At 31.1% G+C, this 1,626-nt stretch overlaps 1 protein-coding gene across 1 annotated transcript in view; it reads right to left on the minus strand.

Annotated features, from left to right (window-relative positions):
* LOC128248505 (uncharacterized) overlaps window positions 1-1,366 on the minus strand; it is a 15,139-nt gene extending 13,773 nt beyond the window's left edge. Inside the window, exon 1 of the mRNA XM_052969878.1 lies at window positions 513-1,366. Within this exon, the coding sequence (XP_052825838.1) occupies window positions 513-1,163 (651 nt within the window). The 5' untranslated portion in view covers window positions 1,164-1,366. The remainder of the gene's footprint in view (window positions 1-512) is intronic.
* Window positions 1,367-1,626: the final 260 nt, after the last annotated feature.

Here is a 1,626-nt window from a genome sequence, read left to right on the forward strand (position 1 = left end):
TATATATATATATATATATGTGCCTGTGTTTGTCCCCCAACATCGCTTGACAATCGATGCTGGTGTGTTTACGTCCCCGTAACTTAGTGGTTCGGCAAAAAAGACTGATAGAATAAGTACTAGGCTTACAAAGAATAAGTCCAGGGGTTAATTTCTGAGACTTAAGGCGGTGCTCCAGCATGGCTGCAGTCAAATGATTGAAGCAAGTAAAAGAGTAAAATATATATATAATACGTTGATAGACAGATATCTATTTATAAGTATATACAAATACTTATATATGTCTGTGTATGCATGCATACGCATATATATATATGTATAAACCTATAGCAGCTGGCATAAATAAAATTCCTATTTAATAGAATAACAGGATTAATTGTTTTGTTTCTTTTGTTTTTTATTTATCTATTTTTTTTGCTAACTTCACTTAAAAGTAAAAATTTGCTTAAATGAATGAAGAAATTGAAATGATATTAATGTAAACAGAGATGAAATAATATTGTCATACATACCATAAAATGTATCCGGAAACCTCGCAGAAAAATATACGCGGAATGGCAAACCTTTCCAAGACTTAACATTATTACATATTTATATTCCAGCACATGAGATAATCCATTTCTCCACCCATAAAGAAGGCTGAAGATACAAATTTTACCGCTCAGTATTGTGAAAAATGTTTGCATTTGCGTCATTTTATTTGTTAAACGGAGTAGGTTGCACACTTTTTGAAAATGGCTGCATAGAATATTGATATCTGTATTATACTTCTTGAAATCTGAGTCGTCTTTGGTCTTATACCGTTTTAAGTAGGAAGACATTAGCCTCAACTCTTTCAAAATAAGATCATGCATTACATTTGATGCGGATATGTAAAAATAGTAAGGAACAATCTCTACGAAATGAATACAGTATCTTAACACAAGTATTGGTATGTGATCAATACTGTCCATTGGTAGAGGATAGAGGTATATCTTAAGCAAAAGATTCGTCCTGTTTACAAGAACAGGACACAGTACCTCCATTATGAGAGAAATAATAACGAACATTATCATGGAGAGATATTGCTTACAGAGTGTTTTTTTGTACATCGTCTCACGGTATTTGAGATCGCATTCTAATGATTTGAATTCAGTAAATTCTCTTATGATATCTATGGACATGTCTGCTTGAAAAGCTCTATCAAATAAAGTGTACAAAGAAATAATATTGTCACCAACAATTAAGCAATTAAAAATTACTACTGATGGAGTATGTCTGCTGTAAGCCACAGGTAAAAAGCTTATCACACGAATACAATCCAAAGCGTACAAAATTATTACTAATAAGCGGATGATATATAAAATACGTTCCTTTATGTTATATAAACGCCAAATTCTTAAATTCATTTTAATATTCACGAGGGCGTAACAGTTTTGTACACTTTTAAAATATTTCAATAAACAAGTGTCCCGAATTTTTTTGCAGTGTGTTATAATCGGCAGGCCATTTGGCGCCATCTTATTTTTCATTAGCGATCGAATTGTAAATGTGTCCGACATATTAATGATGGGTGTATTACAGGATCATATATACATATATTAATACATGCATATATATATATATATATATATATATATATATATA

This window comes from Octopus bimaculoides, chromosome 8, assembly GCF_001194135.2.
Source record: "Octopus bimaculoides isolate UCB-OBI-ISO-001 chromosome 8, ASM119413v2, whole genome shotgun sequence".
Lineage (NCBI taxonomy): Eukaryota > Metazoa > Mollusca > Cephalopoda > Octopoda > Octopodidae > Octopus > Octopus bimaculoides.